We start from the raw sequence: 27,224 nt of genomic DNA on the forward strand, positions 1-27,224 counted from the left end.
CCTTATTGCATGTGTCTCTAATTTCCTGTTTAATGCCATCCCTTACATCACCACTACTATTTGGGGGCCTTTAGACAACCCCCAATGTTTTCTGCCCCTTGGTGTTTCTTAGCTCCACCCAAACAGATTCCACATAATGATTTTCCGAGCCAATATCCTTCCTCACTACTGCATTGATTTGCTCCTTTACTAACAACACTACACCACCTCCTTTCCCTTTTTGCCTGTCCTTCCTAAATATTGAATACCACTGGATGTTCAGTTCCCATCCTTGGTCATCCTGCAGCCATGTCTCCGTAATCGCAACTATATCTATTTAAGCTGCAGTGCATCTTGTAGATGGTGCACACTGCTACTACCGACGCACAGTGGCAGCAGTGTGTACCATGTACAAGATGCACTGAAGCAACGCACCAAGGCTCCTTAGACAGCACCTTCCAAACCCGCGACCTCTACCAACTAGAAGGACAAGGGCAACAAATGCATGGGAACACACCATCCTGACTTGGAACTATATCACTGTTCTTTCACTGTCGCTGGGTCAAAATCCTGGAACTCCCTTCCTAACAGCACTGTGGGTGCACCTACCCCACATGGACTGCAGCGGTTAAAGAAGGCAGCTCACCACCACCTTCTCAAGGGCATTTAAGTATGGGCAATAAATGCTGGGCTAGCCAGCGACACCCACATCCCATGAATGAATTAAAAAAAAATTCAGTTACCTTATTGTGACCAATATCCCGAGATGTTGGTCGATTCAACAACATCTGACCCAAATGAACCAAGCCAACTGGATTGTCCCAAGTTGACAGTTTAATTATAGCTACTGGCATCACAGCCAAGCTGCAATAAAGTTTGTTCAGTCGTCAAATTAAGTCTACAATGGCACAGAAAGGGTTAACTCAATGCCAGAATAGTTATTACCGTTCTCTCAGAGCATTATATCCCAACAAGCGCCTCTTTAATTCTGGGCAGCTTACAATGAGGCCTTTTGGGAAGTGAGTTAAAACTGTCCAAATTATTTCACCACAAACACTTACTACCAGATAGAAGGGACTCCTTCCCACCGCCCTGCACCCCCCCATCCCACCGCATCCCCCCATCCCACCGCACCCCCATCCCACTGCCCCGCGGGATTACAGGTGAGCTGGCAAGATGGATACAGAACTGGCTCGGTCATAGAAGACAGAGGGTAGCAGCGGAAGGGTGTTTTTCTGAATGGAGGGCTGTGACTAGTGGTGTTCCGCAGGGATCAGTGCTGAGACCTTTGCTGTTTATAGTATATATATATATATAAATGATTTGGAGGAAAATGTAGCTGGTCTGATTAGTAAGTTTGCAGACGACACAAAGGTTGGTGGAGTTGCGGATAGTGATGAGGATTGTCAGAGGATACAGATCGGTTGGAGACTTGGGCAGAGAAATGGCAGATGGAGTTTAATCCGGACAAATGTGAGGTAATGTGAGGTTTCAGTGCTGTATCTCTAATCTAATGCATTTTGGAAGGTCTAATACAGGTGGGACGTATACAGTAAATGGCAGAAAATGGAGTATTGACAGGCAGAGAGATCTAGGCGTACAGGTCCACAGATCAATGAAAGTGGCAATGCAGGTGGATAAGGTAGTCAAGAAGGCATACGGCATGCTTGCCTTCATCGGTCGGGGCATTGAGTATAAAGATTGGCAAGTCATGTTGCAGTTGTAAAGAACCTTAGTTAGGCCACACTTGGAATATTGCGTACAATTCTGGTCGCCACACGACCAGAAGGATGTGGAGGCTTTGGAGAGGGTACAGAAGAGGTTTACCAGGATGTTGCCTGGTCTAGAGGGTATTAGCTATGAGGAGAGATTGGATAAACTCGGATTGTATTCACTGGAACGAAGGAGGTGGACGGGCGACCTGATAGAGGTTTACAAAGTTATGAGTGGCATGGACAGAGTGGATAGTCAGAAGCTTTTTCCCAGGGTGGAAGAGTCAGTTACTAGAGGACATAGGTTTAAGGTGCGAGGGGCAAAGTTTAGAGGGGATGTGCGAGGCAAGTTTTTCTACACAGAGGGTGGTGAGTGCCTGGAACTTGCTGCCGGGGGAGGTGGTGGAAGCAGGTACGATGGCGACGTTTAAGAAGCATCTTGACAAATACATGAATAGGATGGGAAGAGAGGGATATGGACCCAGGAAGTGCAGAAGGTTTTAGTTTAGACAGGCATCATGATCAGCGCAGACTTGGAGGGCTGAATGGCCTGTTCCTGTGCTGTACTGTTCTTTGTTCTTTCTTTATTGCAGAGCCTGACTTTACAGAATCACAGAAGAGATTTTAATCCTAGAAAAAATCCTGTGACAATACTGCTTGCAAAATTACTGAGTAGATGTTAACAGGTTTTCACTGCTCACATATGCATACAAAGATAAAAGAAATGACTGAAGACAAACATTGCCAAGTAAAAGGGAATGTGGTCTCCAGAAAACATGTCATTTTCCTGCAATAATCAACCACGAGAAATGCAGAGCAAAAGGATTTGGGTCTCCAGGTATACAAATCACTAAAAGCTAGTGCACACATATAAGTGGTAATCTAAAGGCAAATAACTTATATTTCAAGGAGATTTGAATAGAAGGGGAAATGATGCTTCACTTGATCTTGATTAGGTCTGCAGGCCTGCATTCAATTTTGGGAAGGAAGGATATAGTAGCCTTGGAGGGAGTGCAGAGCTAGTTCTCCAGAATGACACCTACACTTTTTTATAAACTTCAGCTGTATTCCCATGAGTATAGAAGGTTGGGCAGGGTAAACTGATCAAGGACTTTAAAATGAGTAAGTGGAATAAATAGGGTACAGACACAGAAACTATTTGCTCTAATGGGCATATCAAGAACAAAGGGGGGGGCATAATCTTGAAATTAGAGCTCAGCTGTTCAGGAGTGAAATCAGGAAACACTTTTTTCTACACAAAGTGAAGTGGAAATCTGAAACTTGTTACACACAAGGCTGGTGGGGGTGGGTTGGGGTGGTGAGGGGGTGAAAGGGGCTGGGGTCATTTGGTGCTTTCAGAACTGAGATTGATAGATCTGTCCTTCTTCCCCCTCCCCCGTTCACTTGCTCAAAACTTGTTACATTTCTAACTTTTCCGAGTTCAGATGAAAGATCACAAACCTGAAATGTTAACTGTTTCAAGCTCAACAGATGCTGGCAGACCTGCTGAGTATTTCCAGCATTTTCTGTTTGTTTCAGATTTCCAGCATCCGCAGAATTTTGCTTTTGTGTGAAATAGATTTGTTGTTGGACAAGAGTATAAAGGGATATGCAGCAAATGCAGTTGAGATACAGATCAGCCATCAGCTAACTGAATGGTAAGGCAGACTGGAGCAGCTGAATGACCTCCTCCTGTTCCTATCTAACAGGCGGGTGATATCCCTTCACCACCCCTGGCCCTGGCCGTTACCTGGTACGAGTTGATGCCGGCATTTAGATTTCTGAGATTGGTGGTGTAAAACACGCTCTCAGCCCCATCCCAAAAGAAGAGGTCACTGTCCACACAGAAGATAAGATTCTTGGCCGGTTCGTCCCACCGCCTGGTGCCCTGCTTCAATAACTCTAACAAGGGGTGGTTGAGAAGTTCTGCCCACCACCGCTCACAAACATCCGCCATCTTCACCACCCCCCCACACGGGCAGGAAGTACGTCACTATAACCACTAGCCATTGGCGGGCCGACTAGTACGCCTGTGCGGAACTGGCTCTCCGTCTTGCTAACTAGTGCGCCTGTGCAGGACTGGCACTCCGTCTTGCTAACTAGTGCGCCTGTGTGGAGCCGGTTTTCCGACTTGCTCACCAGTGCGCCTGTGGGAGCCGGTTTTCCGACTTGCTCACTAGTGCGCCTGTGCAAAATTGGCACACGGAGTTGCTCACGAGTGCGCTTGTGCATTGCCCCAGATGGGTGTCAGCCAGTACGCCTGCGCAGTGCAACCCTTGACCAGGGAAAGGGTAATGGCGCCGGCCAGAGGCTGAGTTTTTTTCTCGGGTATGGTTTCTGTCGTTTGAGGACCTCAGTGAGAAGATGGAAGTATATTCAAGGCACAGAACTCTGTATAAAGGCCGTCCTGCCCCCTGGAAGGAGGCGTACAGGAAGGTGAGCTGACCGGGAGATTGGAGTCGGGAATACAGGCCGGGGAAGTCCTGCTCCTTCCCCGGGCACGGCGTTGTACCCACCGCATTGTTCACCCACCAGTGAACATCAACGCAAGCTCGAGGAACAGCATCTCATCTACCGATTAGGCACACTACAGCCTGCCGGACTGAACAGTGAGTTCAATAATTTCAGAGCATGACAGCCCCCCATTTTACTTTCATTTTTAGTTATTTTTTCTTTTTTTTTTTAACATTCCTTTTTACATTTTTTACAATCTTTTTTTTTTGCATTTATTTCATTTCATCTTAGTTTGTTCAGTTTGCTTACCCACTGTTTTTTTCAGGTTGTTTTTCTTCAGGTTTGCACTTGCTGCTGTTCAATATTCAGTATATTCACACCTAATCTGTACTAATGCTTTGTCTTTCAACACACCATTAACATATTGTTTGCCTTTGCTCCGTGACCTTTTGGTCAGCTATGTGGCCTGGTCCAATCTGCACCTTCTCCTTTGTTATCTCTTGCCCAACCCCCACCTCACTTGTTTATAATCTGTGACTTTTCTAATATTTGTCAGTTCCGAAGAAGGGTCACTGACCCGAAACGTTAACTCTGCTTCTCTTTCTGCAGATGCTGCCAGACCTGCTGAGTGATTCCAGCATTTCTTGTTTTTGTTTCAGATTTCCAGCATCCGCAGTATTTTGCTTTTATTATATTGTGTGGCCCCAGCTTTTGCTTGGTTGCTGTGGCAGTTTCCCGTTACATTGTTAATATAGTGGGGTGGCCGACAGTGAGAGGCCTCAAGCTGTTTATCCTGTCGGGAATGTCTGCTTTTAGCTTCTGGTAGGAGGAATTACCTTCACCTGAAATGTAATCTCTATGATTGCTCCAAATTCATAGAAACTCTATATTCTAATAATTCTCATTTTCTGACCACATGCGTCAAGAACAGGAATACTAAGGTGCTCGCCATGGCTTAGTACTGATACTCTTACCTGAGGCAAAAGGTTGTGGGTTCAAGTTCCAAACCAGAGACTTGAGCACAAAACTCTAGGCTGTGCTCCAGTGCAGCACTGAAAGAGTACCACAGTGTTGGAGGTGCCATCTTTCAGATGAGAGGTTAAACTGTGCCCTGTCTACGCTCTGAGGTGGATGTAAAAGATCCTGTGACACAATGCAATGAGGAGGCGTTCTTCCTAGTGTCCTGAATGTTTATTCCTCAACCAACATCACGAAAACATTCCAGCGAGCATCAACGCAAGCTCGAAGAACAGCATCTCATAACGATTAGGCACTGCCAGACTGAATATTGAAATCAATAATTTCAGAGCATGACGGGCTCCACCTTTTTATGTTTAGTTATTTTTTATTTTAGTTTTTTTTTTAGTTTGTTTCTACTGTGCCTACCCATTGTTTCTGTTTTTTTTTATTTAATGTTTGTGCTTGGAGTGTTTTGTGCTTTACAGTCAATTCACTCCCTCTCTGCACTAACGCTTTCTCTTTCAGCACACCATTAACATACTGTTTGCCTTTGTTCTATGATCATCTGGTCAGTTATTCTCTGTGACCTTCCCTATCAACACCTCTTTAGTTATCCTTGCCCCACCCCCCACTTGCTTAAAACCTTTTACATTCCTATATTTCAGTTCTGAAGAAGGGTCACTGACCTGAAACGTTAACTCTGCTTCTCGCTCCACAGATGCTGCCAGACCTGCTGAGTATTTCCAGCATTTCTTGTTTTTATTTCAGATTTCCAGCATCTGCAGTATTTAGCTTTTATTTATATCACTCAAACATTAGTGCAAAAGCAAAATACTACAGATGCTGAAAATCTACAATAAAAACTGAAAATGCTGAAAGTACTCAGGTCTGGGAACATCTGTGGAGAGAACAACAGTTAACATTTCAGGTCAGTGACCTTTCATCAGAATCTAATGAAGTCATCGATCTGAAACATCAGTTCTGTTTCTCTCTCCACAGATGCTGCTTTATATTTCCAGCATTTTCTGTTTTTATATCTCTAAAACATTATCTGGTCCCTATCACATTGTAGTTTGTGGACTAAAAAGAAGAAATGCTGGAAACACTCAGGTCTGGCAGCATCTGCGGAGAGAGAAGCAGAGTTAACGTTTCAGGTCAGTGACCCTTCAGAACTGGTAAATATTAGAAATGTGAAAGGTTATAAGCAAGTAAAGTGGGGGTGGAGCGAGAGATAACAAAGGAGAAGGTGTCAATAGGACAAGGTCACAGAATAGCTGACCAGAAGTTCATGGAGCAAAGATATGTTAATGGTGTGTTGAAAGACAAAGCATTAGTGCAGAAAGGGTGTTAGTGGACTGAAAATTGAACAGCCGCAAGTACAAACATGAAAAAACAGTGGGTAAGCAAACTGAACAAACGAAGATGAAATAAAATAAACACAAAAAAAAATTAAAAAGGAAAAAGAAAAAAATAACTAAAAATAAAAGTAAAATGGGGGGCCCGTCATGCTCTGAAATTATTGAACTCCATGTTCAGTCCGGCAGGCTGTAGTGTGCCTAATCGGTAAATGAGATGCTGTTCCTCGAGCTTGCGTTGATGTTCACTGGAACACTGCAGTAATCCCAGGACAGAGATGTGAGCGTGAGAGCAGGGGGGAGTGTTGAAATTGCAAGCAACCGGAAGCTCAGGGTCCTGCTTGCAGACTGAGTGGAGGTGTTCCCCAAAGCGGTCACCCACTCTGCGTTTGGTCTCCCCACCCGGAGAAAACCCACGCAGACACAGGGAGAACTTGCAAACTCCACACAGGCAGTACCCAGAATTGAACCTGGGTCACTGGAGCTGTGAGGCTGCAGTGCTATCCACTGCGCCACTGTGCTGCCCAAAAGGAGGTAAATGGTCAGGTATTACACCTCCTGCGATTGCAGGGAAAGGTGCCATGGGAAGGAGATGAGGTGGTGGGGGGAGTGGACCAGAGTGTCGCAGAGGGAATGATCCCTTCGGAGTGCTGTCAGGGGAAGGGAGGGGAAGATGCATTTGATAGTGGCATCACGCTGGAGGTAGCGGAAATGGTAGAGGCTGATCCTTTGGATATGGAGGCTGATGGGGTGGAAAGTGAGGACAAGGGGGGAACTCTGTCACGGTTCTGGGAGGAAGGGGTGAGGGTAGAGGTGTGGGAAATGGGCCGGACACGGTTGAGGGCCTTGTCAACCACAGTGGGGGGGAATCCTCAGTTGAAGAAAAAGGAAGACATATCAGAAGCACTGTCATGGAAGGTAGCATCATCAGAGCAGATGCGTCGGAGACAGAGAAACTGGGAGAATGGAATGGAGTCCTTACACGAGACAGGGTGTGAAGAAGTGTAGTTGAGGTAGCTGTGGGAGTCGGTGGGTTTATAATGGATGTTAGTAGACAGCCTATCCCCAGGGATGGAGACAGAGAAGTCAAGGAAGGGAAGTGTTGAAGATGGACCAGATAAAGGTGAGAGAAGGGTGGGAATTAAAAGCAAAGTTGATAAAGTTTTCCAGTTCGGGGCGGGAGCAGGAAATGGCACCGATACAGTCATCAATGTACTGGGGAAAAGAGTTGGGGGAGGGGGCCTGAGTGGGACTGGAACAAGGAATGTTCGACATATCCCACAAAAAGACAGGCATAACTAGGACCCATGAGGGTACCCATAGCGACACCTTTTACTTGAAGGAAGTGAGTGGAGTTGAAGGGGAAGTTGTTCAATGCGAGAACAAGTTCAGCCAGGCGGAGGAGGGTGATGGTGGATGGGAACTGGTTGGGCCTCTGTTCAAGGAAGAAGCGGAGAGCCCTCAAACCATCCTGGTGGGGGATGGAGGTGTAGAGCGATTGGACATCCATAGTGAAGAGGAAGCGGTTGGGGCCAGGAAACTGGAAATTGTCAAAATGGCATAGGGCGTCAGAAGAGTCACGGATGTAGGTGGGAAGAGATTGGACCAGCGGAGAAAAGATAGGGCAGGAGCAGGCTGACACAATGGGTTTGCCAGGACAGTCCCGTTTGTGGATTTTGGGAAGGAGATAGAAGCGGGCTGTCCGGGGTTGCAGGACTATGAGGTTGGAAGTTGTAGAGGGAAGATCTCCAGAGGAGATGAGGTCAGTGATAGTCCTTTGGACAGTCGCTTGACGTTCGGTGGTGGAGTCAAGGTCCAGTGGGAGGTAGGAAGAAGTGTCTGAGAGTTGGCACTGAGCTTCTGCAAGGTAGAAGTCGGTACGCCATACAACAACAACAGCACCACCCTTGTCTGCAGGTTTGGTGACAATGTCGGGGTTAGACCTGAGAGAACGGAGTGCCTCAAGTTCAGAGGGGGACAGGTTAGAGTGAGTGAGGGAGGCAGAGAAATTGAGATGACCAATGTCTCGCCGACAGTTTTCAATGAAAAGATCAAGAGCGGGTAAGAGGTCAGGGGGAGGGGTCCAGGTAGAGGGGGAATGCTGGAGGCGGGTGAATGGGTCTACTGATCGGAGGGAGGACTACTGGTCAAAGAAGTGAGCCCGGAGGCAGAGGCGACAGAAGAAGAGCTCAACGTCATGCTGAGTACGAAATTCATTGAGGTGGGGGCGTAAGGGGATAAAACTGAGACCTTTGCTGAGTACAGAACGTTCAGCGTCAGAGAGGGGGAGGTCAGAGGGTATAGTGAATACACGGCAAGGGGTCAGATCAGCAGGAGTGGGGTCAGAGGGAAGTGAAGGGGAAGAAGGATCTGGAGGGGCATTAGTCCCCATCAGCTGCTGGAGCTTGCGTTCCTTGACACCTGAAAGGAAGAAAAAAGGTTTGTGGAACCTTGTGTGCAAATTGGCTGTTGCATTACCTACATTGCAACCATGACCATGCTTTAAAGGTTGGCTATAAGTTGATTCGGAACATCCTGAGATTGCGAAAGGCACAATATAAATGCAGGTCGTTCCTTCTAAGTACATGTACCTTGTGCAAAGTGCAACTTGCAATACTGTCCTGTCAGTTGGAGCTGTTTTTTGTTTTGATTTGATTTGATTATATTCAGTCAGGATCTCCCTTTACCCAGTATTCTCCACCTTCAGTGGAGCATTTCTCAACAGTGCAATGTTATTTTATTGCTACATTGGAGGATCCGAGACCTTATTTGGGCTGCTGTCAGCTTTTCCCAACCATAAAGTGTGATTTTGAGTGTAAAACCAGCAACAGAATGATCAAGGAATCCAAATAATGGAAAATATCATGCCTGCCTGCAAATATAAAAATAACATTTTACATTCTATCTATCATAAGTGTAACTAGGGCGGTGCAGTGGTTAGCACCGCAGCCTCACAGCTCCAGGGACCCGGGTTCGATTCTGGGTCCTGCCTGTGCGGAGTTTGCAAGTTCTTCCTGTGACTGCGTGGGTTTTCGCCGGGTGCTCCGGTTTCCTCCCACAAGGTAAATTGGCCATTGTAAATTGCCCCTAGTGTAGGTAGGTGGTAGGGAAGATCGGATTACTGTAGGGTTAGTATAAATGAGTGGTTGTTGGTCGGCACAGACTCGGTGGGCCGCAGGGCCTGTTTCAGTGCTGTATCTCTAAATAAATAAAATCAAATAAACAAAACTAGCTTGTGATGGAATTGAAGTGGAGAATTTGTAATTGGAATAGAAATGACTGCTTCGAACTTTCATTTGTGGAACCTTTCACATTTCAAATTGGCAATTGTATTGGTCTGCAAAAAACATTAAAAGTAATCTGTCTCCACAAGACAACAAAACACTTAAGTAACCAAAACTCTGAGAGTGAGCAACTTGAAGTAATAAATATTGCTGAAGCAAAAGTACTGGAGGAATTAATAACAACTTGTATTTATATAGCTATCCGAAAGCAGTCCCTGTGGATTGGAAGGTAGTAAAGGTAATCCTGTTATTTGATTGAGAAAGGAGGGAGGAGCGAATGGGCAACAGGCCAGTTAGTAGGGAATGTGGTAACAGCACAGCTAGGAAATCCTACACAAAAACAAGAAATGCTGGATTCACTCAGCAGGTCTGGCAGCATCTGCAGAAAGAGAAGCAGAGTTAACGTTTCGGGTCAGTGACCCTTCTTCGGAACTGACAAATATTAGAAAAGTCACAGATTATAAACAAGTGAGGTGGGGGTTGGGCAAGAGATAACAAAGGAGAAGGTGCAGATTGGACCAGGCCACATAGCTGACCAAAAGGTCACAGAGCAAAGGCAAACAATATGTTAATGGTGTTTTGAAAGACAAAGCATTAGTACAGATTAGGTGTGAATATACTGAATATAGAACATCAGCAAGTGCAAACCTGAAGAAAAACAACCTGAAAATAGAAAGCAATGAAGGTGAACAAGGTAAAAGAGACAAACGAAAATCCCGTCGGAGAGAAGAGCAGAACTTCTTCAAGGTAGGCATTCCTGGAAGAGAAGTGGCAGTGAATTAAACACTAAAATAAAAGCAAAATACTGCGGATGCTGGAAATCTGAAACAAAAACAAGAAATGCTGGATTCACTCAGCAGGTCTGGCAGCATCTGCAGAAAGAGAAGCAGAGTTAACGTTTCGGGTCAGTGACCCTTCTTCGGAACTGACAAATATTAGAAAAGTCACAGATTATAAACAAGTGAGGTGGGGGTTGGGCAAGAGATAACAAAGGAGAAGGTGCAGATCCTACGATTGGGCAGAGTCAACGCTGATTTATGAAAGGTACATCTTGTTTGACAAATATTAGTTTTTTGAGGTTGGAACTAGCAGGATAAATAAGGGAGAGCCAGTGGATGGTAGTATATTTGGATTTTCAAAAGTGTTTAATAAGGTGGCACAAAAGGTTTTTACATAAGAATAGGATTTATAGGATTGGGGATAAAAGCATGGATTGAGGATTGGTTAACAGACAGAAAACAGAGGAGGAATAAATGAGTTTTCAGGATGGCAGGTTGTAACTAGTTGGGTACTGCAAGGATCTGTGCTTGGGCCTCAGCTATTTACAATCTATATCAATGACTTAGATGAGGGGACTGAGTGTACTAATCCAAGTTTACTATCAATACTTAGCTTGGTGCGAAAGTAAGCTGAGGTAGACGCAAAGAGGCCGCAAAAAGATATTGACAGATTGAGTGATTGGGCAAGCTGGTGGCAAATGGAATATAATGTGGGGAAATGTGGAGTTATCTACTTTAGTGGGAAAGGTAGCAAGGCAGAATGTTTTTTAATAGATGAGAGATTATTAAATCTTGGGATTCGGGGGTCTTTGTACATAAATCACTGAAAGTTAACGTGCAGGTACAGCAAGCAATTTGGAAGGCAGGTGTTCTGTTAGACTTTATTAAAAGCGGGTTGAAGTAAGGAGGTCTTGCAGTAATGGCATAGGGCTTTGGTGAGACTGCACCTAGAGTATTGTGTACAGTTTTGGTCTTTTTACACAACGAAAGAATATGTGTGCCTTAGGATGCACCGACGGTTCACTAGATTGATTCGCAGGATGAGAGGGCTGTTCTTTGAGGAGAGATTGTGTATTATATGCCTATCAAACCTCTCAATGCACTTCACTACTTTCGCGCTCAGCCTCTGCACTAAGTGGCTTCTCATCCTCGGTGGTTTTAACCTCAATCTCAATTCATCATGTTTTCTCTCCTTGAGATCACTGCCCACGTATCCTCCCTCCATGTAAATTTCCCAACCCATATTTGCAGCCACCCCCTTGACCTTGCCATCTCGCATGGCCTCACTAACCCATAGTATCAATCACAGATAAGGTCATCTCTGATCACTTCCTTGTATCGTTCTCCACTAACATTCCCTTCTTCCTACCTCCCACCAAAACTCTACTTGCTTCTGTATGCACCGCTGGAAGAAACTCTCCCTCAATTCGCTCAGAACTGCACTCGCAAAATTGCAATTGTCAAGCATTTGGCCCTCCATTCACAACGACATTTCTGCAGCTACCAATCTGCTCAATCGCACCCTCATCGTCACCTTTGCCCTAGTCCCCATTCAAGCCGTTGCTCTTTCTCACCCTGGCTATTTCCCTTGATGCGGCACTCATCTCCATTCCCTTCAGCCCAAGGGACACAGAGTTGAACAGATATGGCAGACAACTGGTTTAGCTGTTCATCACCAGATCTGATGGACCACATAAAGCACTATCACATCTGTGAAGACTAATTACTATTCCAGGATCATCCTGGAATGTGAAGGTAACCAACCCCCAGTTTCTGTTCTTTACTGCAAGCCATCTTTTTAAACACCTCTCCCCTGTCTCCTCCGGCAGTGTGAGGAGCTCATGGATTTCTTTTGTCACTAAGATTGAGACTGTTTGATCAGGTGCTTCTGCTACTTCCCTCCCTTCCCCTAGCCCATTGAGTTGAATTTCCTCTAAGACTCCTCTCACCCTAGCACTGAAATTGTATCCTTCCCTTGTTTCTCTCCTACCTCCCCTCATGCCCCCTCCGAGCTCATTTTGTCCATGAGATCCACCTCCTGCTCTCTTGACCCTTCCCGTTCCTGCAGTTATCTCTGATGTCCCCCAAGGATCTATCCTTGGGCCCTTCCTATTTTTCATCTACATGCTGCCTCTCGACGATGACATCTGAAAATCCATCAGTTTCCACATGTACATTGACAACACCCAGCTTGACCCCACTACTGAATCTAAATTATCAGACTGCTTGTCCGACATCCAGTACTGAATGAGCAGAAAATTCCTCCAATTAAATATTGGGAATACTGAAGCCATTGTCTTCGGCCCCATCACAAACTGCTCACCTTCACTGCCATCTCTGTCCCTGATAATTGTCTGAGGCTGAACCAGATTCTTTGTAACCTCAGTATCATATTTGAACCTGAAATTTCAGCCACGTATCCCCTATTTCCACCTTCATTACTTTTCCAGTCTCTGCCCCTGCCTCAGCTCTTCTGATGAAAGCCTTATTCATGCCTTTGGTACCTCCAAGCTTGACTATTCTAATGCACTCCTGACTGGCCTCCTACATTCTGATGTTTCTAAACTTGAGGTCATCCAAAACTCTACCCTTGTCCTATCTCGCGTGAAGTCCCATTCAACATCAACCCTGTGCTTGCTGATGTACGCCGGCCCCTGGTTAAACAATGCCTCGATTTTAATATTCTCATCCTTGTTTTCAAGTCCCTCCATGGTCTCACCTCCCCATAGCTCTAATCTCCAACCCCACAACCCTCCAAGATATCTGCATTCCTCAAATTCCGGCTCTTGAACAGCCTCAATTTTAATCGCTGCACTATTGTGGCCGTGGTTTCAGCTGCCTAGACCCTAAACTCTGGAATTCTCTCCCTACTTCTCTTTCTCTTTTAAGACACTCCTTAAAACCTACCTATTTGACTAAGCTTTTTGTGATCTGCTCTAGTAGCTCCTTTTTTGGCTCGGTGTCATAATTTGTTTTATAATGACTCTACGTAACTTGTGGGACATTTTATTACATTAAAGGCACTATATAAATACATATATTCTTTGAAGTTCAGAAGAATAAGAGGTGTTCTCTTTGAAATGGATAAAATTCTGAGAGCTTGATAGAATAGATACAGGGAGTCTATTCCCCCGGTTCGAAAGTCTAGAAATAGGGGACATGGTCTTGGGACAAGGTGTCAACCATTTGACACTGAGATGGAAATTTCTTCACACACAGATTGTGAATCTTTGGAATTCTCTACCCTGAGAGCTGTGGACACCTTAGTTATTAAGTGTATTCATGAGTGAAATCGATAGATTTTTGGAAACTAAGGGATATGGGGGAGATGGTGGCATAATGGTAATGCCACTGGACTACTAATCCAGAGGCCAGGCTAATGCCCTGGGGACATGGGTTCAAATCCCACCATGGCAGTTGGTGGAATTTAAATTCAATTAAATAAATAAATCTGGAATTGAAAGCTTGTCTCGGTAATGTTATGAAACTATCATTGATTGTTGTAAAAACCCATCTGGTTCACTGATGTCCTTTAGGGAAGGAAATCTGCCATCCTTACTTGGTCTGGCCTACATGTGACTCCAGACCCACCTTGATTTCATAACCCTTAATACTCTTGCCTAAAAAAGAAATCTGTCAATCTTGGGTTTTGACATTTCCAATTGTCATCACTTTCCAGCCATCCCCATCCTTTTTTGGGGGAGAGATGTCCAGATTTCCACTCGCCTTTTTGGAACAACAACAACTACTTACATTTATATAGTGCATTTAACATTCGCAACAATGACCCATGAAGCTACTCAGTTGTCAAGGGCAATTTGGGATGGGCAACAAATGCTGGTCTTGCCAGCGTCACCCACATCCTATGAAAGAAAAAAATGCGGATAGGGCAAGAAAATGGAGTTGAGGTAGATTATCATCTTTGATCTTACTGAATGGTGGTGCAGGCTTGTGTGGGCCTTATGGCCTACACTTGCTCCTGTTTATGTACAAATATGATCTTTTGTCCTTAAACCTGTTGTTGCCTCCCAAATCCATGCCCATCTTTCCCAACGCTGCATGTTTGACTTTCTCCAATCAAGTTTCCATGCCTGCCACAGCACTGAAATGGCACTAATCAAAGCCACAGATTACATCCTGTTACAAATGATGGTCGCTTTCACACTTGGCTTATGGCACCCAGCTCTACTTCACCTGTCTTACCCCTCCATTGCCTGTGTTGTCGGGATGCTTGGCTGACATTCAGTCTTGGATGAGCTGCAAATTCCCCCAATTAATCATTGGGAAGATCAAAGCCATTATCTGTACCACGTCACAAAATCCATTCCCTCAGACTGATTCCATCCCTCTCGCTGGTAGACTGAACTAGAATGTTTACAACCTCGGCATCCTATTTGAACCTGAGCTGAGCTTCTAACCCCCATATCCTCTCCATTTTATTAAAAATAATGAAAAGTTGGTAGGCAACCCTCTGAGTTAATGTGTTACAGTTGTCAATGGCCCTTCAGTTACTTGAGCTAATTAATCCAAAGAGTCATTGAGCCAGGAGCATCCCAGGCTTAATCCCTGATCAGTGCGAAGTTAGCTTATCAATGGAGGCAGTGGTGAAGTGTTGAAATTGTCCTCTGTACCTCGGGATGAGGGGATGGAGAAAAATCAGATTGGATATGTGCTTTAATTGCTATCCAACCATCCGTGCTGAAATTGCATGTGTGAATATTGGTAAGAGATGTACTAGACTTGACTGTCATTGCATCTAACCAAATAGCTAACTGAAATTTGCTGTCCAAGAATTAAATAGAATTTTACAGAACAGGCCATTTAGCCCAACAGGTTGTTGTCAGTGTTTATCCTTCACATAAGCCTCCTCCCGACTCGTTCATCTCACCCTAACACATACTTCTATTCCCTTCTCCCTCATGATTTTATCTAACATCCTCTTAAATGCATCCATGCTATTCACCTCAACCATTCCTTGGGGTAGCAAGTTCCACATTCTCACCACTCTGAGTAAAATAAAACAAATTTTCCTGAAATCCTTATTGGATTTTTATGTTGTATATTTATGCTCCTACTTTTGGACTGCCTACAAGTGGAAACATTCTCTTTGTGTCTTCCCTGTTGAGTCCCTTTATAATCTTGAGCTCTACCAGATGACCTCTTGGTCTTCCTCTATATAGAAAAGAGGCCAAGCCTGTTCAGTCTTTCCTTATTTCTACCCTCTTTGTTCTGGTATCATCCATGTAATTTTTTTTTGTATTTTCCCTAGTGCTTCTATATCCCTTTTGTAATATGGAGACTAGAAATGTGATAAAAGCAAAATACTGCGGATGCTGGAAATCTGAAACAAAAACAAGAAATGCTGGAATCACTCAGCAGGTCTGGCAGCATCTGTGGAAAGAGAAGCAGAGTTAACGTTTCGGGTCAGTGACCCTTCTTCGGAACTGACAAATATTAGAAAAGTCACAGATTATAAACAAGTGAGGTGGGGGTTGGGCAAGAGATAACAAAGGAGAAGGTGCAGATTGGACCAGGTCACATAGCTGACCAAAAGGTCACGGAGCAAAGGCAAACAATATGTTAATGGTGTGTTGAAAGACAAAGCATTAGTACAGATTAGGTGTGAATACACTGAATATTGAACAGCAGCAAGTGCAAACCTGAAGAAAAACAACCTGAAAAAAACAGTGGGTAAGCAAACTGAACAAACTAAGATGAAATGAAATAAATGCAAAAAAAAAAAGATTGTAAAAAATGTAAAAAAAAAAAGGAAGAAAAAATAACTAAAAATGAAAGTAAAATGGGGGGCTGTCATGCTCTGAAATTATTGAACTCAATGTTCAGTCCGGCAGGCTGTAGTGTGCCTAATCGGTAGATGAGATGCTGTTCCTCGAGCTTGCGTTGATGTTCACTAGAACACTGCAGCAATCCCAGGACAGAGATGTGAGCATGAGAGCAGGGGGGAGTGTTGAAATGGCAAGCAACCGGAAGCTCAGGGTCCTGCTTGTGGACTGAGCGGAGATGTTCCGCAAAGCGGTCACCCAGTCTGCGCTTGGTCTCCCCAATGTAGAGGAGACCACATTGTGAGCAGCGAATACAGTATACTACATTGAAAGAAGTGCAAGTAAATCGCTGCTTCACCTGAAAGGAGTGTTTGGGGCCTGGGATAGTGAGGAGAGAGGAGATAAATGGTCAGGTATTACACCTCCTGCGATTGCAGGGGAAGGTGCCCTGGGACGGGGACGAGGTGGTGGGGGTAATAGAGGAGTGGATCAGGGTGTCGCGGAGGGAACGATCCCTTCGGAATGCTGACAGGGGAAGGGAGGGGAAGATGCGACTGGTAGTGGCATCACGCTGGAGGTGGCGGAAATGGTGGAGGATGATCCTTTGGATATGGAGGCTGATGGGGTGAAAAGTGAGGACAAGGGGAACCCTGTCACGGTTCTGGGAGGGAGGGGAAGGGGTGAGGGTAGAGGTGCGGGGAATGGGTCAAACACAGTTGAGGGCCCTGTCAACCACAGTGGGGGGAAATCCTCGGTTGAGGAAAAAGGAGGTCATATCAGAAGCACCGTCATGGAAGGTAGCACTGACTCCCACAGCTACCTCGACTACACTTCTTCACACCCTACCTCCTGTAAGGACTCCATTCCATTCTCCTAGTTTCTCCGTCTCCGACGCATCTGCTCTGATGATGCTACCTTCCATGACGGTGCTTCTGATATGACCTCCTTTTTCCTCAACCGAGGATTGCCCCCCACTGTGGTTGACAGGGCCCTCAACCGTGTTTGACCCATTCCCCGCACCTCTACCCTCACCCCTTCCCCTCCCTCCCAGAACCGTGACAGGGTTCCTTTTGTCCTCACTTTTCACCCCATCAGCCTCCATATCCAAAGGATCATCCTCCGCCATTTCCGCCACCTCCAGCGTGATGCCACTACCAGTCGCATCTTCCCCTCCCTTCCCCTGTCAGCATTCCGAAGGGATCGTTCCCTCCGCGACACCCTGATCCACTCCTCCATTACCCCCACCACCTCGTCCCTGTCCCATGGCACCTTCCCCTGCAATCGCAGGAGGTGTAATACCTGACCATTTACCTCCTCTCTCCTCACTATCCCAGGCCCCAAACACTCCTTTCAGGTGAAGCAGCGATTTACTTGTACTTCTTTCAATGTAGTATACTGTATTCGCTGCTCACAATGCGGTCTCCTCTACATTGGGGAGACCAAGCGCAGACTGGGTGACCGCTTTGCGGAACATCTCCGCTCAGTCCGCAAGCAGGACCCTGAGCTTCCGGTTGCTTGCCATTTCAACACTCCCCCCTGCTCTCATGCTCACATTTCTGTCCTGGGATTGCTGCAGTGTTCCAGTGAACATCAACACAAGCTCGAGGAACAGCATCTCATCTACTGATTAGGCACACTACAGCCTGCTGGACTGAACATTGAGTTCAATAATTTCAGAGTATGACAGCCCCCCATTTTACTTTCATTTTTAGTTATTTTTTCTTCCTTTTTTTTTTACATTTTTTACAATCTTTTTTTTTTTGCATTTATTTCATTTCATCTTAGTTTGTTCAGTTTGCTTACCCACTGATTTTTTCAGGTTTGCACTTGCTGCTGTTCAATATTCAGTGTATTAATACCCAATCTGTACTAATGCTTTGTCTTTCATTAACATATTGTTTGCCTTTGCTCCGTGACCTTTTGGTCAGCTATGTGGCCTGGTCCAATCTAGACCTCCTTTGTTATCTCTTGCCCCACCCCCACCTCACTTGCTTATAACCTGTGACTTTTCTAATATTTGTCAGTTCCAATGAAGGGTCACTGACCCGAAACGTTAACTCTGCTTCTCTTTTCACAGATGCTGCCAGACATGCTGAGTGGTTCCAGCATTTCTTGTTTTCAATTAAGAAGACCTTCCTTTGCTCAGAGTGCTTTGGGATGCCCTGAAGTTATGGGAAGTTCTATATAAGTGCAAGATCTTTCTTTAATTTTGGAACATGGTGTAGTGAGCTGTATTGCCTTTCCGTTTACAGAATGTGTTGAAGTAAGAATTTCCCAACTGCCATTTTTTTTTTAAATGTGGAACAGTTCATCAAATAATTACTGGCTGTGGCTTGCCCGAGGAGTTGCTACTGCGGTAAGATGCTGGTCTTGGGACGTCAAGGAACCAAAGCCCAGCCACTGCCAGTACCTTCCAAAGAAAGACTTGCATTTATATAGTACCTTTCAGAATCTCAGGTCATTCCAAGAAGAGGGGTAGGGAGAGCTATGGGAAAAATTTCCAAATATTTGTGGTGTCCTCTTTTATTTTGATATTGTCAGCTGATTTCCTTCTTAATGAGTTTTCTGATTCTTAGAATTAACTATAAAGTCCAGCCCTTTTTTTGCACCCTTCTCTGACTTTTGTAATCTGAATCCTTCAGTCGAGACTTTTGTCAGTAATTGGTTGTACCTCTGGAGAAAGATTGCAGGTATGTTCCTATCTCTGATTTGCAATGTGAAATATTTATTCATCTCTGATGTACATTGATTTTCATCCCCCATGTTTCCTCTTACTAGAGGTGCGTCGAAAGACTGAAGAACAGCCGGGCAAAGCTGTTAGACAGGTACAGGCATGTGGGAGACAATCCTAGCTGCAGTCTCAATGGATCTTTCCTTGTGCAAGAGGTGATGGAAGAAGAATGGAGAGCTCTGAAAGCACTGGATAGAGAATTTCAATCACTGTGGAAGGAAGAGAGTTTAACAGAGGTTTGTTAATCTAAACATCCTTCTGATGGGTTCTAATTTAATATTTTAATTTTATTAGTTTGGAAATCATGATGTAAATATTAAAATAGGGATAGCACCTCCACTGAAGTACACAAAGGAATAACATATGAACAAGTTAAAAAGTTTGTATATTAATCTTTGTACAATGTATTTTAGGGCCTTTGGTCTTAGTAAATAGCAAACTGAGCATATCTGTTTGGAAGCGGGTACTTTCAGAAATTGTAAATATGACCAAGTCCAGTTGTGTATTAATTGAATCTATAGAATGTGATGTTCAATTAGTAGATCTTGAGCACCAATTTGATGTTTCACTAATGACGTTTTTAAGATGGTTACTTTGCTATTTCAGAGTATTTAGTTAAACTGCACAATTGAAAGTCCGATAGAATTTTGTCAAAAGTGTCACCACTTGTAATGTTTTGAAGTGCAATCACTTCACAAAGAGCTGCCTGGTTTATAGTGATTGTAATTTGACCAATAGGAGAATATAATGTAGATATAATTAATTGTAATTTGGGTTTTCTGTAATGTATAAGGAAATAAATATCTGAAAACCTGAGTATAAAATTAACTGTTACTATCATCCTGAATATTAAAAGAACTGCCCTGAGAACCATTTACAGGTAGAATTGCTGACTGATTACTGGTCTCAATGAATTATGATAGCTCTATTCTTTAATAAAATTGTTTCTGAGAAAAATTTAGTCGTCTTCTGGTTGTCCAATTGTTCTTTTAAACACTGAGTTCTCATCCGCTGATCCCATTTCACGTGGCAGCCTGTGGTACCTGAATGGATAAGATTGGCTCACTACTGTACAGTAGCTTAGGTGGTAATACAGGCCAGTGAAATTAGCTGAATTAATTATATTTTTCTGCACTTGTATTTAAGTTACACATTCTAAGATTTGTAGAACATGCTTCTTAGCTTCAGTTTTTCATAATCAATGGTATTAAGACTTTTCCATTTTTTTATCTTGAAAGGAGGAGAGAATATTTTACAGCTTGACCTGTGTTAAGCAAAAAGTCTCTAATGTAATCAAAATCTTGCATCTGCAAACTTCCTGACACCTTTTTCCATTATAATGTTCAGTGTCTACATTTATAATGGAAATTGTCTTTGTAAACTTGTCACACTGAAATTACACCCTCCTGCAATGATGTGACTTCTGGAAATGGACCTGAAATGCATATTACTTTCACAATTACAGATATGGGGAGTTCTGTTATAATCAAACATTTTCATGGTGTTATGACCAAGGCGGGAGAAATGCACTGTTAATTCAGTCCCACTACTCCACAGGTTACAGCATATCAATAAAGTTTCCCACCTACTGAAGAATATACAAATTAGACACGCTATTTGTCCCCCAGAATAAAGTATACCAAACCAGGTTTCTTTAAACAACAACATTAACTATTTATTAGAAAAGAAATAATAAGTCTTAGCTACTAATGAGATAAATCTATATATATGAAAATCTCCTTAGTTCCTTATCCCTCATGCATGCGCACGCACATACATTTTAAAAAAAAAGGTTAACCGGGGAAGAAGGATTTTGGTTTACAGCTGTTTCTTTGGAATAGAAGGGATAATAAAAATATATCAGGTCTTCAAGTTCTGGTAGGCAGTCTTCGGTTGGGGAGGTGTCGGATGCCATTCAAAGTCTCTCCAGGCAAGGGTGATGAACAGTCTTTGATGGGTAGGCGTTCAAAGCAATTGACTACAGGCATCACAGGTCTTTTAGCAAGGTGTAGCAACAGGTCTGCTGAGGACTCACAGCAGTAGAAGCTTTGTTCAGGTTCCAGGATTTCCCAAAGTACAGGAGGCAACAGGAACCCCACTGGATGCAGAAATTCTTCAGAGACAGGAGGCAATAGGAATCTGCCACCTTTCAAGTGCAGGATTTCTTTTCAAGAGATGCAGGTCTCCTTCTTTCTCTCTAGTCTCCAGGGAGGTGAGATCTAAGTTTCAAATGCCTGCTCTTTGTCCAACTCACTGGTTTTTAAAAGTCCAAAATGAAGGCAAAAAGCCTTCCTGAGCCAATCACGTGACCAGACACAGTGTCGTTTCTGTCATTCAAAGTGTTGCTTTGAGGAGGTTAAACCCCTGACTGGCTTCCTTGAAACTGCTTGCTTTTCCTATTCTTGTATATAAAGACAACATGCAAAAATTCCAGCTATTTGCAGGTGTCCAAGTCCACTGAAAATCCTTTCAGTTTTTAAAACACATAGAATTCTAAGATTTTAGTAGAAAAATAAAACCTCTTGTAACAATAGTCCCAAACCCTTGAGTAACATGGGAACAGCAGGGCACCAGTTAGCTTATTGCTGTTGGCCTTGACAGTTCTTTATCCTTTTAATACCCATTTCCTGCCCTTAGCCCTTGCTATTTCCCTTTTTTAAATACTTGAATTAATTCTGCACCCGTCACCTTCTGGGGCAGTGTTCCATACGCTCTCAGCCTTTTATATGAAGAAATAACTGGCATAGTTTTAACTTTACAATGTCCCCTCATTCTGTTTTATCAGATTCCTTGAGCATCTTTCTCATTTAGAATACACCATTGGAGTAATGTTTGTGTGGTTTGAATTGCTCTCCAGGTGCTGAATACATTGGAGAATATAAATGAATTGGCAGAACTTGAGGAAATTCAACAGGAACTCCTCAGCGAAGGTAGAAATGACTAACAAACAATACCTCTGTACTATATGTAATAGAGGACTTGCATTTTACATGGAATCTAGTGTGAGCTAAATACTATAATAGTGTCTTCATGGTTATTCTGCCATTGAGGGACCAGATGGTCAGTTGATCTCTTCAGATGTTTGAGATTGACTTCACCATGTTTTACTTAGCTCGGATGCATTCTATTAATCCATTATGATGGAGGAATAATCCATTTGAAAATCAGCTCTCCTTTAACTGAGGAAACCTTAAACTGTCCTTCCGTTACTGCATGATATATTCAAATCCTTTATAATAATTGTAGCTAAAAATGTATCTTTGAAGTTATTTTTGTGGTAGTTTAATCCCCTTAAATTGCCTAAAAAGCCAGGATGCTTGTCGGGGCTGAACCTCTGTCAATGCTGGTTGATTGCCTTAACACAGTGCTGCAGACCACCAACCTCTGATGTCTTGAAGATGATGATCATTTTTATTTTTTTATTTTAAAGATACAGCACTGAAACAGGCCCTTCGACCCACCGAATCTGTGCTGACCATCAACCACCCATTTATACTAATCCTACATTAATCCCATATTCCTAGCACATCCCCACGTTCCCTCAATTCCCCTACCACCTACCTATACGGCGCAGTGGTTAGCACCGCAGCCTCACAGCTCCAGGGACCCGGGTTCGATTCCGGGTACTGCCTGTGTGGAGTTTGCAAGTTCTCCCTGTGTCTGTGTGGGTTTTCTCCGGGTGCTCCGGTTTCCTCCCACAAGCCAAAAGACTTGCAGGTTGATCGGTAAATTGGCCATTATAAATTGTCACTCGTATAGGTAGGTGGTAGGGAAATATAGGGACAGGTGGGGATGTTTGGTAGGAATATGGGATTAGTGTAGGATTAGTATAAATGGGTGGTTGATGTTCGGCACAGACTCGGTGGGCCGAAGGGCCTGTTTCAGTGCTGTATCTCTAATCTAATCTAATCTATACTAGGGGCAATTTACAATGGCCAATTTACCTATCAACCTATTTCCTCTGATCGACTCATTCGTCCATGTGAAACTGTGAATGACTCCATTGTACATTTGAGGCTGAAAAATGTTGTGGCCCTCTGCAATACAAAGTTTGGAAGAAGATGTTTAAAATAATTCACACAGAAGGGCGGCACAGTGGCGCAGTGGTTAGCACCGGAGCCTCACAGCTCCAGTGACCCGGGTTCAATTCTGGGTACTCCCTGTGTCTGCGTGGGTTTCCTCCGGGTGCTCCGGTTTCCTCCCACAGCCAAAAGACTTGCGGGTTGATAGGTAAATTGGCCATTATAAATTGCCCCTAGTATAGGTAGGTGGTAGGGTAATATAGGGACAGGTGGGGATGTGGTAGGAATATGGGATTAGTGTAGGATTAGTATAAATGGGTGGTTAATGGTCGGCACAGACTCGGTGGGCCGAAGGGCCTGTTTCAGTGCTGTATCTCTAAATCTTAAAAAAAGATCATAAGGAGGCTGTTCAGCCCATCATGTCTGTGCCAGCTCTGCAAGAGCAACTAGCAATCCCTCACCCTTTCCCCTCAGCCCTGCAAACGCTTTCTCTTCAGATAATTATCCAATACTATTTTGAAAGCCATGATTGAATCTCCTCCACGTTCTCAGGCAGTGGATTCCAGATCCTAACCACACGCTGTGTTAAAAATGAAGAAACAGGAAGACACTTGTACCAATTTGGAGGAATAAAGGAACATCCCTATTTGTTAAAGCAAAAATTATGAAATTCCTCTTTCACTACTAAAGCTATTTTTTTCCTTTCTCCTTCATTCTTGGGATGTGAGCATCATAGGCAGGGCCAGCATTCATTGCCCACCCCAAATTGGCCTTTAGAAGGTGGTAGTGAGACACCTTCTTAAACCTCTGCAGTACCTGTGATGTAGGTGTTTTTTTTCTTTTACGGTGCTTTTCTGTAGTGGTTCAATACAACTGAGTGGTTTGCTATGCCATTTGCGAGGGCAGTTAAGAGTCAATTACATTGCTGTGCGGGTCTGGCATCACATTTAGGCCAGACCAGGTAAGGACGGCAAATTTCCTCCCCTGAAGGACATCAGTGAACCAGATCGGATTTTACAACGATCCAGTAGTTTGTGATCCCATGATCATTAATGAGACTAGCTTTTTAATTCCAGATTTATTAATTAAATTTAAATTCCCCCAGCTGCATAGTGGGATTTGAACTTGTATCTCTGGAGCATTATTCCAGACCTCTGGATTTTATTTTTAAAAATTTATTTAGAGGTACAGCACTGGAACAGGCCCTTCGACCCACCGAGTCTGTGCCGACCAACAACCACCCATTTATACTAATCCTACATTAACCCCATATTCCCTACCACATACCCACCTTCCCTCAATTCTCCTACTACCTACCTACACTAGGGGAAATTTACAATGGCCAATTTACCTATCACCCTGCAAGTCTTTGGCTGTGGGAAGAAACCGGAGCACCCGGCGGAAACCCACGCGGTCACAGGGAGAACTTGCAAACTCTGCACAGTCTGCACCCGGGTCGCTGGAGCTGTGAGGCCGCGGTGCTAACCACTGCGTCACTGTGCCGCCCGACTGTGACCACTATGCTACTGTCCCACCAAGTTCAGGATAAAGCACCTGTTTTGTGGAATAGTACAAATAGAGCTTTTAAACAATTTAATTTGAGTGGCTTTGTACAAAAGAGCTTTTTTTAAATTCTAGTAGTAAATTATGTCTGCTTTATTTTCTGTAGAGCATGCTATCATAGAGGAGTATGAGGCCAGCTTACGTTTTGATGAAGCCTGCTTGAATGCCATTATTGATGGATTTGATGTTCCTGACAGACTCATATGCCCTGTTTGTAACAGGTAAGTATGCTGGGATCAGGCTGTGAATTGGATTTCTAGCTAACTTGCTGGCTCTTTTTAAAGCTCTTTATCAAAGGAGGCTGGAATGCAAAGGGATGGAAGTTATGTTACAGTTTTGTAAAACTCTGATTAAGCCAGCTTAGAATAACTCCGTTCAATTTTGGGCTCTTTACCTCGAGTAGGATATTTTGGCCTTGGGTGGGGGGGGTGGTGGCATGCAACACAGATGAACTAGGATGATATAGGGACTAAAGAACATGCTGGGTAACTAAGCTTTTATTCCTTTGGGAATAGAAGATTGAGGGGTGATCTAATTGAGGAGTTTAAAATGATTAATGGAGTTGATTGGGTAGATAGTAGAAAAATGATTTCCTCTGGTAAGAAAGTCCAGAACAAGGGGGCATAACCTTAAAAGTAGAACTAGGCCCTTCAGGGAATGTCAGAAAGCAGTCCTTCACACAAAGGATAGTGGGAATCTGGAACTCTTTTCTCCAGAAAACTGTTGAGGCTAGAGGCCAGCTGAATATTTCAAAACTCAGATTTTTGTTAGGTAAGGGTATTAAAGTTTATGAAATCAAGGTGGGTGGATGGAGTTAAGGTACAGATCAGGCATGATCAGATTGAATAATGGCACAGGTCTACATCTATTCCTAGTTCCTAATTTAACAGTTTTTCAAACGTATAAATGATTTGCGGGGTGTAAATGGATAGAAAAGTAAATCCAAGGTATTCAAATTTACTTAGAGATACAGCACTGAAACAGGCGGTGCTAGCCACTGTGTCGCCCATCAATCCCTTTCAAAAATTGCCATACATTTAGTTAAACGGTTAGCTATGCTCTAACGGGGAACCATTACAACTGATGCCAAGCTGGCACGAAGTTGTATGACCTTGGAACATCTTTTATTATGTTACGACCAAGGCTGGAGGAGTGCACTGTTAATTCAGTCCCACTTCTCCACGGGTCACAGCAGATCACTAAATTTTTCCCATTTCCTGAAACAGCCAATGAGATACTCTATTTGTCCCCAGAATAAAGCACACCAACCAGATTTCTTTAATCAACAACAAAATTAACTATTTATTATAAAGCCCAAGTCTTAACCAATCATGAAGTAAATCTATATACGAATTGAGATATTAAAGCTCCATATTGCCCTAGCCCTCATGCACACACACGTACATCCAAAAAAAAACGATTAACCGGGAAAGAAGGATTTTGGTTTGCAGCTATTTCATGGGAATGAAAGGAATAACAAAATAACTTAGTTTGTCATGATCTGGGAGGAAGTTTCTCAGTTTGGTGAGGTTTCCCAAAGTCAAATAGTCGGATGTCACTTGAAGTCTTTCCAGGTGAGGTTGATGAACAGTCTGTGATTGGTAGTCGTTCAAGGAAACTCAACTGCAGCAGGCTTCACCTAGGTCTTCCATCAGTCATGTAGCAACAGGTCGTCTTAGGTCTTACTGCAGTAGAAGGTTTCTTCAAATTTCAAGATTTCTTAAAACACAGAAGGCAACAGGAACCACACTCGATGCAGGGATTCTTCAGTGACAGGAGGTAAAAGGAATCTGCCACATTTGAAATACGGGGTTTCTTCTCAAGAGATGCAGGATTCTTTTACAGAGAGATAATACTTTTCTGGTTGTTCTTCTGCTCCATTCAGGTCAGAATCAAATTTCAGAATGCCTGCTCTTTGACCAAATTCACTGGCTTTTAAAGTTCCAAACTGAAACCACAACCTTCTCGCTCTCTGTCTCCCTGGGGCGCGCTGTCTCCCTGGCTCTCCTCGCCCACGCTCTCGCCCTGTCTGTGTCTCTCTCTCTCTCTCTCTCTCTCTCGCCCTGTCTGTCTGTCTCTCTCTCTCGCCCTGTCTGTCTGTCTCTCTCTCTCGCCCTGTCTGTCTGTCTCTCTCTCTCGCCCTGTCTGTCTGTCTCTCTCTCTCTCTCTCTCTCTCTCGCCCTGTCTGTGTCTGTCTGTCTCTCTCTCTCGCCCTGTCTGTGTCTGTCTGTCTCTCTCTCTCTCTCTCGCCCTGTCTGTGTCTGTCTGTCTCTCTCTCTCTCGCCCTGTCTGTCTGTCTCTCTCTCTCTCGCCCTGTCTCTCTCTCTCTCTCTCTCTCTCGCCCTGTCTGTCTCTCTCTCTCTCTCTCTCTCGCCCTGTCTGTCTCTCTCTCTCTCTCTGCGCCTTCCCCGACCCTTGACAGTTGCAGGTAGCTGGAGTGCTCAGCTCATCAGCTTTTTGATCGGTCAGTTTTTTAAAAAGACATCGCAAGTCCGTTTCACTGATCTCAGATGTTGACATCGGGAACCGTGGTTTCTGGATTGGACCGATTCGGGGTTTTCCGGCAGCCTTTGTAAAAAATAAGCCTGAACCTGCCAGAAAA

General features: G+C 44.0%; 2 protein-coding genes across 4 annotated transcripts in view; one reads left to right on the forward strand and one right to left on the reverse strand.

Moving 5' to 3' along the window:
• The window catches only part of nup88 (nucleoporin 88), a 61,454-nt gene extending 57,794 nt beyond the window's left edge, over positions 1–3,660 (reverse strand). For 2 of the 3 annotated variants that reach the window (XM_068010049.1, XM_068010052.1), the window contains exon 1: positions 3,442–3,660. In XM_068010049.1, the coding sequence (XP_067866150.1) occupies positions 3,442–3,648 (207 nt within the window). In that variant the 5' untranslated portion in view covers positions 3,649–3,660. The other variant, XM_068010050.1, reaches the window with a different exon arrangement.
• Positions 3,661–3,942: 282 nt separating this feature from the next.
• rpain (RPA interacting protein) overlaps positions 3,943–27,224 on the forward strand; it is a 42,083-nt gene continuing 18,801 nt past the window's right edge. Inside the window, exons 1-4 of the mRNA XM_068010053.1 lie at positions 3,943–4,127; positions 19,085–19,273; positions 21,895–21,967; positions 24,729–24,843. Of these exons, the coding sequence (XP_067866154.1) occupies positions 4,056–4,127; positions 19,085–19,273; positions 21,895–21,967; positions 24,729–24,843 (449 nt within the window). The 5' untranslated portion in view covers positions 3,943–4,055. The remainder of the gene's footprint in view (positions 4,128–19,084; positions 19,274–21,894; positions 21,968–24,728; positions 24,844–27,224) is intronic.

The sequence above is a fragment of the Heterodontus francisci genome, chromosome 30 (assembly GCF_036365525.1).
Source record: "Heterodontus francisci isolate sHetFra1 chromosome 30, sHetFra1.hap1, whole genome shotgun sequence".
NCBI lineage: Eukaryota > Metazoa > Chordata > Chondrichthyes > Heterodontiformes > Heterodontidae > Heterodontus > Heterodontus francisci.